At 38.9% G+C, this 10982-nt stretch overlaps 1 protein-coding gene across 1 annotated transcript in view; it reads left to right on the plus strand.

Annotated features, from left to right (window-relative positions):
• The window catches only part of mvb12ba (multivesicular body subunit 12Ba), a 34153-nt gene extending 26225 nt beyond the window's left edge, over positions 1 to 7928 (plus strand). Inside the window, exons 7-10 of the mRNA XM_005751934.1 lie at positions 633 to 727; positions 1622 to 1677; positions 3928 to 3987; positions 4234 to 7928. Of these exons, the coding sequence (XP_005751991.1) occupies positions 633 to 727; positions 1622 to 1677; positions 3928 to 3987; positions 4234 to 4320 (298 nt within the window). The 3' untranslated portion in view covers positions 4321 to 7928. The remainder of the gene's footprint in view (positions 1 to 632; positions 728 to 1621; positions 1678 to 3927; positions 3988 to 4233) is intronic.
• Positions 7929 to 10982: the final 3054 nt, after the last annotated feature.

Below are 10982 nucleotides of genomic sequence, written 5' to 3' on the forward strand. Positions count from 1 at the left end.
GCTCAGATCTTTCTGTATACTAATGCCGGCCACTTGGTTATGGCGTTCCATTAATGCCCTGCCTGCCAGCATCTTGCACCCTGCTGTTATATGCTGGATTTCTCCGAGGCATCTTTACACAGCCTGCTCCTGGGATCTTGCCTGATGTGATAGACCGCAGCCTCCATGGATCTTGTCCTCAGAGCTTGTTCCTGTGTTTCCATGATTACTGCCTCTGTGGCGTGTTTTTGTCCAGCCACTAGTAGGATTTGTGGACATCAGCCACTTCATCTATCGATTGATTGATCACAGCAGAAACCCGTGAAAGAGGAGGAGCCACCATCAAAAATATATATATTTCAGCTACTGTAGCAAAGATCATTTTCAAATTAAGTACATTATAACGATGTATGAATAAGTACTCTAGGATGAAGAGAAATTACCCAACAAGCCATAGTCAAAAATTTGGATACAGCTCCAATGTACAACCCAACTTCCTTTGCTTAACTGTGCAATTTGACAGTCCAGGATTAGTTCTAGCTGACACAGCAGGAGTGGATAGTGATAGTTTCTTTAAACTCTTTGCTATTTGGCTCACTTTCACATATATATTGAACTACTGAGGTGCTTAATGTTTTTCTTTTTGTTTCAAGGCATATTTCCATGACCCTCCCTGCCAGCTTCAGAGGAAAAAATACTACCAGACCAGACTATGAGCACCAGAACTCCAACCTGTATGCTATTACAGGTCAGGTCTTTACAGTTTCAGTCGCCCTTGTTGATTTAAAGATGAATACACACACACACATACACACACAACCCCGTTCAACTATCTTAGTGAGGACCTTCAATGACATAATGGTTTCCCTAGCCCTTTACCCTAACCCTAACCATTAAAAATGAATGCCTAACCCTGACCCTAAACCTAACCATAACCTAATTGTAACCCTGACACTAAAACCACATTTTGAGCCTCAAAAAGGCCTTCAAACTTTTGAGGACCGGCGAGTGTGTCCTCACAAGTGACTGTTGGTTCTCACAAGTATAGTAGAATGCAGATTTCAGTCCTCACAAAGATGGCTAGACAAGAACACACACACATACACGTATATATGCCCTAAGTGTTGAAATAATATAGTATATTTAAGTCATTATAGTGTAACGAAATGTGTAGGATTAAAACAATAATAATAAGCTTTCATCTAATCAGAAGGGGAAAAAATAGCTGTAGCTTACCAGTTAATTGAACTTCTACCACTTATCTTGGGCTGGATCATGGGGGCAGCAGCCTAAGCAACCTGTCGCTAAAGGTGAGCCCATCCACCCTGCAGAGAAAGCTAATTCTTACTGCTTATAGCTTCAGTCTCATTTTTTTTGTTCATTTCCCAGAGCTTGTGGCCATAGATGAGGGTAGGGATGACACATCAACAGCTTCACTTTTGTGTGCTTTTAAGCTCTCTCTTCATAATAGACTGCGTGTTGAAGGTGACCATGTCCACATCTCTGTATATGTGGACACTGTCATTTGTTTAACAGTCTCAAGTCGTTGCTGTTATTCAGTTTATGGTTTGAATGGGTTACTACTTGATCTCTTTTACGAGATGAAATTATGTAACGTTTTTTTTTTACCTTTCTCTTTCAGCAATGGACGGGGTGCCTTTTATGATCTCTGAGAAGTTTGCCTGTGCCTCATCTGATGTAAGTCTTAAGTTTTAATCCTAGTGATATTTGCCAACATGTCCCCCTGTATCAATTTCCAGTGTTTTGCTTTAACATCTCTGCTCAAAAAGAGTACAACAACCACAGTATATGCCCAAAAGCTGTAAGTAGCCTTACATTCATACACTAAGCTTCATTACATTGTCTGATGTGTATTTGGTACGTGAATATCAGATTACATATATTTCTTAGTTGAGATTGCTGTACCCTGCAAGAAAGGGATACAGTGCTTAACAAATTTATTAGACCTACATGTCATAAAAGCAAGAAAATACCCACAATTTAGAAATCTGTGAAAAGCTTGTTTAAAACTAAAAAGTACAGAATTAACTTAAATGAATTCATATTTTTATTCCCAAACTTAAGCCAGGACACTGAGAAGTCAGAAATTAATCAAGCATAACAACAAACCAAAAAAACAAAATTTTCTGTTCAGGAATGCAACTGAATAACAGTAAAAATAGGCATAAACTTTATTTAATCCCAAACTCTTGGGAAATAACTTGTTACAGCAACACAAGTAATAAAAAGAAAATTAGAGATGGTAGAAAAATAAAAATATGGAAAAAGTAAGAGTAGTGTACAAAAAAGCAAAAATACAATACTATTTATAGATGGTTACTGTATACAGTAAAATACATCAAGACTTTCATATGTACTTAAAGTGCAGTGAGAGTGGTAATAATACACATTTGTTTTTAAACGGTATTTATCCTGTGTAGTTACAGTCTGACTGTTGTTAGGATGAAAGACCTACAATAGAGCTCCACCCTACATTGTGGCTGAAACGCTCTACTGCTGAAGGAGCTGCTCAGGACCTCTATAATCTTATTTAGGGGGTCAGAGATGTTGTTCATAATGGCCATTAGATCCTTTTCTCCCCTACCTCTTCTATGCGGTCAAGGGGACTGGCCAGGCAAGAGCTGGCCCATGTTTTCAGACTGTTAACCTGTTTCCCGTCCCACTCCGTGCTGCCACCTCCCCATCAGACAACCGCTTTTTAAAAAAAATTGCCCGATAGCCATAGTGTAAGGTTATGGTCGACTCCTGCTCCTTTTCAGCTTTTCAATCTTAGCAGTGCCTGTTGAATTGTATTGAAAGTGCTAGAGAAGTCAAAAAACATGACCCTCACAGTGCTTCCAGTATTCTTAGGCATGACAGTAATGTATGGAGGTAGATGCTTGCATCATCCACCTCAATTCCAGGACGTAAAGTGAACTGCAGGGGTCTGGCAGCAGCATGCTTACTAGAGTTTCGAGGTGGTTGAGGACGATCCTCCCTAATTGTCTTCATCAGGTGGGAAGTTAAGATTACAAGTGTGAAATGGTTAGACAGTACTGGAACAACACAGGATGTCTCCCACAGATAAACATGCGCATGATCACAGAGCTGGTCTGCACAGTCCCTGAGCAGTGGGGAGCTTTTCTGGTCTTGAGCTTTTTTTTTCTTATGTAGTTTCTTCCTCATTCAATCAGCACTCAGGAAGTGTTGTCCAGTGTTATTTCACTTCTCATTCACAAACATCGCTATTCCTCCTCCCTTTCTCATTCATCACTCTCTGGTGATATCCTGTGGCCGTTGCAAGCCATCCAGAGTGATGAGTGAGCCTCTTCAAAGTTCACTCAGCCAAATCTCAGTGAAGCACTAAAGGGTACACTATCAATACCACTATTGCTTAGCTAGCACAAATTAACTCTTGCATCTTGTTGGGAAGAGATTAGTATTAAGTAACATTTTCCATAATGACAGATGGTATTCAAATTAAAAGTAATTTAATTTTTCTTAGTATGTAACATGCTTTAATATATTTAATGCTTATTTATGAAATGGTAAATTTGAAAATGACTGGATAGTAGCAATAAATATATATTTTAGCATTCAAAATATTTTAAAGACCTTCGGCATACTGGTAGATCAATTATTACAGAAACATAAAAACGGATTTTGCTAATAGCAGTGTTACCAGTATTGCTCTAAATGACCAATTCTGTTCATTGAAGGCGGCTGTGGCATAAACCTTTTATTGAGTGATGAGCTGATAAATTTGTTGAGCCTCTATCACAATGTTCAGACTGCACCTAGAAACATGGCAAACTTTTATTCGACTTAACCCTTCAAATAAGTCACGTTGTAGTAATACAAGTCTCCCAACACTACTCTCACACAATTGCAACATGCTTGAAGTTGAGCTTGTTCACACATCTCAGCATTCCTGTTCTCCATGTACAGCTGCAGCAGGTGGATCTGATGGGTATTACAATTAAATCACTGGCTGAGATTGAAAAGGAGGTGAGTAGACATAAGACTTTGTTACATTTCTCATAGTATAATTTATGGTCTCCAGAGATGAATAATGAAGTAGTATTTGCTTAAGTACAGATTGTCCACTAGAGGATTAATAAATTACTGTATGTGATTGTTAATCAACACTGTATTTTGCAGATAGGTAAATGAAATTATGATTTTAGTGAACAATAAGAACATTTCTGTTAGACCATACTAATTAATAATAATATGCAACTCTCCCTATGTAAGTATGATTACAGTTTCCGCACAGAGCATAGTGCAGCGGCTCGCCTCCCTCCAAGTCCAACACGGACCTCTCTGAGTTCTGAGGCCTAAGCATCTCTTATATGAACAACAGTCATCTCCACACTATAGACAGCAGCCGGAGAGAAGTGCACACAACTACTGAGAACATACCTACAACGGGGATATTCAATCTGTAAATGAAAAGAAAGATTCCCGACAAAAATTGTGGATTTTCTAACTTCTGGGACATGTTGTAGGCCCTCTGTGTGCTGTTGAAATGGAAAACAATGGAATTCAGTCAGACTCGAACTACTACACGGCAGAGCTGGGACAAGAAAACACATTTTATGCTCATCGAGATACTTCAGTATCTCACTCGAATGACTTCAAAAATACGTTTTTGTTAAGTGAAAAATGGTCAAGTGTCGTATTGTGGTGGAAAAAAAATAACCTTGTCCCATCAAAAGATCTTGTTAGAAATAAGATAAAAGGATCACACGGTACTTTTTTCATGGAGGACTTCTGTTGGATCTCACAGCAGTCATGTTGCCTTTTTCGTTTATGACATGGACTGTTCTGAATCAAAGCGCACCATAAAGGCACCTTAGTGTGTCAGAAATGTAAAAGAAAACTGTGACTTTAAGTTTTGTTGAGCTCGTCTTCTTGATGGGGAAATGCTTTTCATTGTTTTCTAGATGTATTGCCATTTACTGGTGTGACTGTGAGTGCACTTTTGTGTTTGAGGTTGTTATTGTGCTTCCTAATTGCTGTAGATATTCTGTAAACCACTTCTTCTCTTTCTGTGAGGTAGCAGCTTGCCCGACAGAACCATGACTACAGCTAATATTCACTGTGTGGAGTATTCACATCAAGATTTTCTATTTATACCATACTCTAATACCTTACTTTGCATGCATATAGATGTTTTATTGATACATCTTTTCACTGAATGAGTAACATTGAGCAAACCTCACACATTTTAGCTAAAAAGCACTGATAGTTAGTCCTTATATCTCAACAATATCATAGCTATATTCATCGTTTCCTTCATCTTCATTGGTGTTATATCAGAAATGGATGCTCCAGTAAAAGTATAATATTGCAAAGAGTTTTATTTTAGTACATTGGTTATGGAACGTGTGTACAGAATTTTACTCTACTGGTCAAAAGTTTTAGAACACCCCAATTTTTCCAGTTTTTGTTGAAAATTATTCAGTTTAATGTCTCATTGCACTCTGAAATGAAAGCCTTGTACAAATAAGGACTTATTCTAAATTTTTCACTCATCAAAGTAGAAACCTTTGGCAGATATAACAGCTGAACATACCCATGGCTTTCTTTCTACATTAGAAATCAAATATTCTTCATAAAGTTCTTCCCATATGTGTTAAATAAGTTCCCATAAATGTGTGGTACCCAAACCAGCTCGATGGGGTTTAAGTCTGGAGATTGTGCTAACCCCTGGCCAACTAGGCACATACCAGAGGCTATTGCATGGCGCTACAGAATGCTGTGGTAGCCGCGGCCCAGGCAAGCCTCTTATTCTGACGTCTTAGCAATGTCTTTCTTGCTGCAACTCGTCCTGTCAAACCTGCAGCCTGAAGTCTTCAGTTGAAACTGAGACTTCCCTGCTACGATCACTATTAATCTGTGCTCGAAAGGGTTGGGTTGTCCTGTGAGCCGTCCATCATGCAAGCTTGTTAACTCTCAGAAACTTGTCCTCTGATTCATTTGTGGCTTTGGGTCTGCCAGACCTCTTCATGTCAGAGTTTACCCCAGTTTCTGAGTGACTTTTGATGGTGGAGAAAACTGTACTCATTGACGCCTTTCTTTGCAGTTTCTCTGTAGGAAGACGTACATTTTGATGGTCCGTCTCTCTTCCATTGCGATGCCTTTTTCAACTGATGCTCACGAGAATATGGTAACACAATGTGTTCCAACACTGCTTTTATGCAGACAGAGGGGTTGGAAGTAATCCAGAAAAGTTGGAACACCTGTAGGAATTAGTAGCACCAGCTTTCAAGGCTTTATAAACCTCCATTTCTACAGAACAGCTTTAAATTGTTAACACATTTTTGTTTTCCTGAAAAAAGGCCTCTTGTATAACTCTGAAATGTACATTATTTTTCAGTTTGGGGTAGGGGTGGTGTTGTTTTTGTTTTTGTAAACCTCTGGCGGTTCACCATTTACCTTTGTTCCATTTCAAGTTATTCATTGGACTTAAGCAACTTGAATTCCAATAAATAACTGAAATAATTGGGGTGTTCCAAAACTTTTGACCATTAATATTAAAATCACCTATTTCACATGTGATGACAGTAAAGACCAACTCAGAACTCACCACTGGTTATATGCAAATAACTATTTTTATTTTTTAATTGTCTATAGCACTAACCACTATTATTAAAACCACCAGATAAAATAAGTATCAGTTAGTTACTTTGTTTGTTTTTCTTTACTACCTACATTATACATTGAGCCTTTGAGATGTTTAGAGAAAAGCAGGAGAATAAATAGGATATGTGTCATGTAGATGAGGAGGTATTCTCTGGCGTATTGTATTCTTATGAACTGCTACAAAAAGGTCATATTGGAAACTTTTATTTGTAGACTATTGCTGTTTGATACTCTGAATCTGTAATACACTAAAAAGGCCTATTATAATTTTTTTTTAAAGGGAAAATAAGTGGTTCACTTAATTCTCAACTTTGATGCGAACAAAATGGAGTTGAAACTAATTGTGTGATAATTTATCTCATGTTAATTAAGCTTAATTATCTCCATGTCTGTCCTGTAATAGAAAAAGTTTCATGTTTCCTCATATCGAACAAAATGTACACTAATAGAAACATGTGATAGGCCAGTATAAGTCGGGCTCTTATTATTGACCTTATCTTCAGCCTGAACAGGTGTCTGTGAAGGTCAGTCTGTCCACCATCTTCTTAAAACACATGATGTAGCATCACCGATTATGTAAAGAAAATTAAATCAGTTTTAGTTTTGCTGATTTTAATTTTTTTTCCACAGGTCATATGTGACAAGAAAAAATGTTCTGCAATATATCAAGTCATTAAATAGAGTAACTCCTTTTGCTCTGTTTGTTTACTTTGTCAGTATTTCAGTATAGCACCTACTTGGTCTTAAATAAATTCTTTTTTCCAGTGTGTCCTATGAAACTTAATTATACTGCTGAAATTAATAGGGTTAGACAAATGGCTATGTGAAGCTCTGTGTATTTCAGCTGTGCGTAACTGCCTGCTGTGTGATAAGCTACACGTGTATATTTCTCAACTTTGTTTACTTCCAGCCAGGTGGGCTGCAGTATTCATTTGCTAAGTAATGTAACTATTAACTACAAATAATCTCTTTAATGTATTAATAGTATGCATGGTGACATGTTGGGTTCAGTGGTTTCAGTATTGCAGTTAATGTTAATATTTTTAGTGATCAATTTGTCTCAAAATCGTTTCATTTAGTAAGCTTTGAACAAAACAACATTAGCTTAATTTGTGTTTGATTAACTTTTAATAAAGTGTGATGAACTGAAGTCCTTATAAAAATTCCCCTCACCCCTCAGAGTGATCTGTCTTTCAAGGTCAGGTCCTCTACCAGTATCCTCTACAGCAGCGGTCCCCAACCCCCCGGGTTTGGTTCCGGGCCGCAAGACTTGAGGCTCGGGTGTGATATTTATGGTTTTCAGGGTGCTTGCTTTTTATCGTTTGTTTTTTTTTTGTTTTGTTTTTTTTTTTTTTAAATCGTTAACTCGTTTTCCCTGGGTTTTATTCCCGTGTGTTGTGAATAAATTTTGGGTTTTCTGGTACTGGTTTTATTTTGTTGTATTTATCCACGACACCTTAAAGGTCAGTCCGTGAAAATATTGTCAGACATAAACCGGTCCGTGGTGCAAAAAAGGGACCACTGCTCTACATCTTTGCTGTTCCTAGGACTGCGCTCTTCTGGATAGAAATCTTGGATGTTGTTTCTGCAATCTACTGGAGCCACTCGCGTAGCTTGGGGGTCACTACAAAGAGTTCTGTGATTACCACTGGCACCACTGTTAACTTCACCCTCCACATCTTCTCAAGTTCTGCTCTCAGGCCTTGGTACTTCATCAGCTTCTTGTGTTCCTTATTCCTGATTATCATCGTCATTCGGTATAGCTACATCTTTCACTGTGGCCGTCTTCCTCTACCTGTCTGCCCTTACTATGTCCGGTTGATTAGCCATCACCAGTTTGTATGTCTGTATCTGGATGTCCCACAGAATCCTAGCTGTGATTCTCGACCACCCATGTTGAAGTTTTGATTTCCAGGCACAGATGGTTCTGTATACTACGTCAGTCACTTGGATATGGCGTGCCATGTATGCCCTTCCTGCTACCATCTTGCACCCTGCTGCTAGAGCAGCCTGCACCTGAGGTCTTAACTGCTGTGGTACACCCCTACCTCTAAACATAAAAGCTTCTTCCTATGCTGCCATGATTAGTGAATGTGAGCCACTTCCTCTGTCTGCTGGTGTTACACACTGTGCAGGGGGCCTGTCCTTCCATAAGAACGTGTTAAGCTGTGTCCATCTTCCTGATCTATTTGTGGATGTTCGTTGCCTCATCCTGGACAGTGATTCTGACGTATATATGTAAGTATAATTCTAAAGGTGCTATTGACATAAAATTCTCTCGTCCTACCTGACTGGATTCACACGTCTTGACTGTCCTACGAGATCAAATGAAGCCCTTGATCTTCATCTTCATTGTCAAAGAAGCTCATAGAGCTACTGCCTCACCAACACATGGTAGATTGGACCACATCTTGGTTTTTGCAGACTTGTTACAAATCCTGTGTGCACCCTCCAACTAAACTCAGTCAGGAAATGGACACCTGATACTAACAGTCCAAATGGCCCAGAGGAGGAAGCCGGTTGTAAGGTATGGGACGTGATTGACCTGAGGTGCTGACCGGAGGGCAGCAGGTCAAATAGGTGGTAAGCAGGATGCAAAGACGTCTTGGTTCATGCTCATCGCCTGGTTTGAGCAGGGAGTCAAGGAGGCCATTTATGTGAAAAAGGAAAGACCATCTCTGAATTGAGGATGGGGCCTAAGGGTACATCTTTCGCCATCTTACAATGCTGTGATTGCAGCCATTCCCCTACTCTCTGTGAAATGCCATTGATTAGTGGTCTTTGATCAGTGAGCTTTGATCTGTCATTGTTGATCAATGGTCATGACAATTTGCATATTAATGATCAAGGAACTGACCTCCCAGCCCATTGTTCCTTCAGTAGTGCTAGTTTCAGTCATTGTGCAAATTTACTGTTTCTAATATTGGGGAAACCTGCAGTCAGCTGAGAATGAAAAAGTCGTTTAGATGAGTGATGAAACATTTCTCCCACTGAAAACGCTACGTCCAGATGAACAGAATCAACTTTTGGGGGCAGGAGTTGCTTGGACCTGGTTACACTGAGCGTGCAGGATCAGAAAAATGGTGATGTGCGTTGATAAATGAGAATAAACAAGCTGTTCTCCACTCACCCCTCCAAGATGTACTCTTAGTAGTACGAGAAAAATACAAGAACAGTCTGACTACATTGTGCCAAGTGTAAAGTTGGGTGGTGGTCAGGGGTTATGGTGTGGAGTATTTTTGTTGCTTTTTTCAGGAGTTTGGCATAGTCCTTTAGTTGCAGTGAAAGGAACTCTTAGAACTCATAGAAGACATTTTGCATAATTTCATGCTAATTTTAGGAAAACCTCTGCACACCTGAATCAAGCGACAAGTGCTTAGAGAAAGAAAATGTAGAAAAACATAATATAATAACATAACTGCTGCTAACATAACTGTTTTTATTCAGTTACAACATTTCTGTCTGTGCAACCTTCATCGTTTACAGAGAAAAGCACAATTTCATGTTACTAAATTTGTAGGACGGGTTTGGTGATGGCCCCTTCTTGCTCCAACATGACTGCACACCAGTGCACAAATGAATCAAGGTCCATAAAGACATGGATGAGTGAGTCTGGTGTGGAAGAACTGGCCTGCACAGAGTCTTCACCTCAACCCAACAGAACACTTTTGAGTTGAATTAGAGCAGAGACTGTGAGCCGGGACCTTTCATCTAACACCAGTGGGTGACCTCAGCAATGCGGTTCTGGAAGAATGGTCAAAAATTCCCATAAATTCCTAAACCTTGTGGAAAGTTTTCACAGAAGAGTTGGGGCTATTATACTTGTAGAGAGTGGATAGAAGTCATGTTAATCTCTGCAGATTAAGAATGGGATATCACTAAAAGTGAATATTTTTAGCAATATTGTGTATATGTTTAAGACGTATAAACTTTTTCTCAGTCAGTCACAAACTCCATTGTATATGTTTTTGTAAAACTAATTTCAAGACTTTTCAATATATATGTCAGGTTATTTATTTAGTATGTGATGTGTGTTTGTTGATGGAGAGGGTGTGGGAATGTTAATTTGGTAGAGATCACCACCTCTGGTCCTTGGATTCCATTGTCCAACAGATATTAGATTTTTCCCTTCTGTAACACACCTGAATAAAACTAGGTGGTTCTTTAACATCTTGTCATGCTCTGTGCATCCCTGTTAACTACCCATAAATTTACCTCAAAAATTGCAATGCATTTTTTCAATAGAATAATTAAAACTGAGTGGCAAGACTTTGCATATATTCTAAAAAGCTTTTGTTTTGATGGTGATTACTAATACTAAGTGAAAAACTGAGTTGTGCTAAAGTGGGGGGGGG

Source organism: Pundamilia nyererei, unplaced genomic scaffold, assembly GCF_000239375.1.
Source record: "Pundamilia nyererei isolate P.nyererei 1_Seehausen unplaced genomic scaffold, PunNye1.0 scaffold00335, whole genome shotgun sequence".
NCBI lineage: Eukaryota > Metazoa > Chordata > Actinopteri > Cichliformes > Cichlidae > Pundamilia > Pundamilia nyererei.